Source organism: Trichomonas vaginalis (assembly GCF_026262505.1).
Source record: "Trichomonas vaginalis G3 chromosome Unknown ctg_199, whole genome shotgun sequence".
Lineage (NCBI taxonomy): Eukaryota > Parabasalia > Trichomonadida > Trichomonadidae > Trichomonas > Trichomonas vaginalis.
This window is the reverse complement of record NW_026529286.1, coordinates 41914-45344: the sequence shown is the minus strand read 5'-3', so window position 1 is coordinate 45344 and position 3431 is coordinate 41914. Positions and strand designations below refer to the sequence as shown.

At 37.2% G+C, this 3431-nt stretch overlaps 2 protein-coding genes and 1 pseudogene across 3 annotated transcripts; all 3 read left to right on the top strand.

Moving 5' to 3' along the window:
* Window positions 1–1142: 1142 nt before the first annotated feature.
* On the top strand, window positions 1143–1331 carry TVAGG3_1093000 (uncharacterized protein; the record flags this gene model as incomplete). Its single annotated transcript, XM_001281735.1, has 1 exon — window positions 1143–1331. The coding sequence occupies one exon, from the start codon at window positions 1143–1145 to the stop codon at window positions 1329–1331; it is 189 nt and encodes a 62-aa protein (XP_001281736.1).
* Window positions 1332–1517: 186 nt separating this feature from the next.
* Window positions 1518–1874, top strand: TVAGG3_1092990 (uncharacterized protein; the record flags this gene model as incomplete). Its single annotated transcript, XM_001281736.1, has 1 exon — window positions 1518–1874. One exon carries the CDS (start codon window positions 1518–1520, stop codon window positions 1872–1874), a length of 357 nt encoding a protein of 118 aa, XP_001281737.1.
* Window positions 1875–1972: 98 nt separating this feature from the next.
* On the top strand, window positions 1973–2536 carry TVAGG3_1092980 (annotated as a pseudogene). Its single transcript has one exon. A coding segment is annotated over exon 1 (564 nt).
* Window positions 2537–3431: the final 895 nt, after the last annotated feature.

Here is a 3431-nt window from a genome sequence, read left to right as displayed (position 1 = left end):
ATTTTTATCGATTGGGAATTCTATGATTTCACCTACGTTTTCTCCTATTTTCATAACATGTATGCCTGCAGAGGGAACATGACTCTTATTCATAAAGAAATCCTTGCAATATTTACAAGGATTCTTATCAGTATTAATATCATTATAGGAGAATCCGCAATGTATGCATTTTTCGTTTAACAAGTCATTCTTCTCGCGTTTTTGCTTATTAATGGGATCAATTGATTCATTAATCCTAATGATAGTATCATTCAGAATGAATTTGATGAAAGTAGAAAAGTTTCTTGCTTTTTTTGCAAGTTCGTTAATGTGTCTATGCTTACCCTCTGCACTATTATTAGTGCTTATAGGTGGAATGCGGTGGTATGCTGCTAAATAGGGATGCGTTAAACACGCCATTTGACCGGGCGTACATTTTTTTTGTTCGCCCAAAAATTTCGCCATTTGAGAAATTCAAAAATTAAAAATAAAATTTTAATCTTGATTTTTTATTTTCGTGATTTTTTTGAAACTTACATAAGCGATGAAATACTTTTTTTAAGTAATCGTTTATTATATATAAATATATCTTAATAAATTTAATTCCTTAAGGTAGAGCGTGTTCAAATTTAAAATCTCATACAATATTTTCTTAATGGCGTATTTTTCTGAGGTCGCCCAAATAAAGGCGAATTCAAAATTGAGAACTCCAAGGCGTATGGCGAGTATTCAAAAAGTACGCCACATCCAAAATATTGAATGTGGATTATCAATTTTTTGGCGTGTTCAATTTCAAATTTTGATATTTATGTTTATTTTATTCAGTATAATGCTAAGAATTAAAATATAAAATTCATAGAATTTTTTCTTTGAAAATATTTTACATTTTTATTAGACCACTCCTAGACTAGTCATCAGGTTATCCTCAGATCATCCTCAGACTACTCCTTATCAGATTACTCATCATCCTCAGACTACTCCTTAGACCCCTCCTCATCAGACTCCTCCTCAGATCTTCCTCATAAGACTACTCTTCAGACTACTCCTTAGAGTCCTCCTCATCAGACTAGTCCTGAGACTAGTCCTCAGACTACTCCTGAAACTACTCCTCAGATTATCCTCAAACTACTCCTCAGTCTAATCCTCAGACTCCTCCTCAGATTATGCTCAGATTATCCTCAAACTCCTCAGATTATCCTCAGACTACTCCTCAAACTCCTCAGTCTAATCCTCAGACTCCTCCTCAGATTATCCTCAAACTCCTCAGACTACTCCTCAAACTACTCCTCGGTCTAATCTTCAGACTCCTCCTCAGATTATCCTCAAACTCCTCAGACTACTCCTCGGTCTAATCCTCAGACTCCTCCTCAGATTATGCTCAGATTATCCTCAAACTCCTCAGATTATCCTCAGACTACTCCTCAAACTCCTCGGTCTAATCTTCAGACTCCTCCTCAGATTATCCTCAAACTCCTCAGACTACTCCTCGGTCTAATCCTCAGACTCCTCAGTCTAATCCTCAGACTCCTCCTCAGATTATGCTCAGATTATCCTCAAACTCCTCAGATTATCCTCAGACTACTCCTCAAACTCCTCGGTCTAATCTTCAGACTCCTCCTCAAACTCCTCAGACTACTCCTCAGACTACTCCTCAAACTCCTCAGATTATCATCAAACTCCTCAGACTACTCCTCGGTCTAATCCTCAGACTCCTCCTCAGATTATCCTCAAACTCCTCCTCAGACTACTCCTCAAACTCCTCAGATTATCCTCAAACTCCTCAGACTACTCCTCAAACTCCTCAGATTATCCTCAAACTCCTCAAACTACTCCTCAGACTACTCCTCAAACTCCTCAGATTATCATCAAACTCCTCAGACTACTCCTCGGTCTAATCCTCAGACTCCTCCTCAGATTATCCTCAAACTCCTCCTCAGATTATCCTCAGACTACTCCTCAAACTCCTCCTCAGACTACTCCTCAAACTCCTCAGATTATCCTCAAACTCCTCAGACTACTCCTCAAACTCCTCAGACTACTCCTCAAACTCCTCAGATTATCCTCAAACTCCTCAAACTACTCCTCAGACTACTCCTCAAACTCCTCAGATTATCATCAAACTCCTCAGACTACTCCTCGGTCTAATCCTCAGACTCCTCCTCAGATTATCCTCAAACTCCTCCTCAGACTACTCCTCAAACTCCTCAGATTATCCTCAAACTCCTCAGACTACTCCTCAAACTCCTCAGACTACTCCTCAAACTCCTCAGATTATCCTCAAACTCCTCAAACTACTCCTCAGACTACTCCTCAAACTCCTCAGATTATCATCAAACTCCTCAGACTACTCCTCGGTCTAATCCTCAGACTCCTCCTCAGATTATCCTCAAACTCCTCCTCAGATTATCCTCAAACTCCTCAGACTACTCCTCAAACTCCTCAGACTACTCCTCAAACTCCTCAGATTATCATCAAACTTCTCAGACTACTCCTCGGTCTAATCCTCAGACTCCTCCTCAGATTATCACTTTACATATATATATCGATAACTAAATAATTACTTATTATACTTTCTTTATTTTTTTTTTAATTTTAAAATAATATTAATATATCTTTCTACGTTTAATGATGAAAAGAGAAAGAGGAGTAAAAAGAGGAAAGAGAAAAGAAAGAGAGAAAAAAAAAGAGAAAGAAAGAAAGGAAAAAAAGGACGGCGATAATTTTGTATTGTTTTGTGATTCGGTCGAATGGCGTATGATTATATTTTTAAACGGTCATGGCGTAAAACTGTCGCATCCCTACTGCTAAATGCTCTTGATCTTTATATATCTGCTTCCATTTTTCCAGTTGCTCATCTGATATATTCTTTGTAGCATACATTTTCTGAACCGATGGATCAAAACATTTGTAATTGTCCTCAAAATCTTGGGCAGATTTTGATAATAATACTATCAGAGCAAAAACATGTAGTAAAGTATTATTGCCCATGGTTCCGAGATAGTGCCTAATACAGATATAATTTTGGAAATGATTCGTATTCAAAAATTTTAAAACTCCAGTACCTAAATCGCTCATCCATTTGATTCTTGAAAAGTGCTCCATAATGTTTAATGATTTAAATTCAATATTCATGGCTGTAAGCCACCGTTGATAAGCAGCGGATGATTCGCTGCGCCCTATGTATATCCCTAGAGGGTAACCTCGCATATAGTAATTACCACGAGGAAAAATAAATATATATTTCGGCCATGAAAAAGTAGCATCTAAGTGAATTAAATTACACTCCAACGCCAAATTTCCTGATTCGCTTGGAATATATATAAGAAATTCTATAGGATTTCCATTGACGAATAAACTATCACTTCTTATCGTTGTGCTATAATTTACATAAAATTTCCCGGGATATGAAGTTAAGATATCACCAATCTCATTATCATGCTTTATTTTTTCCT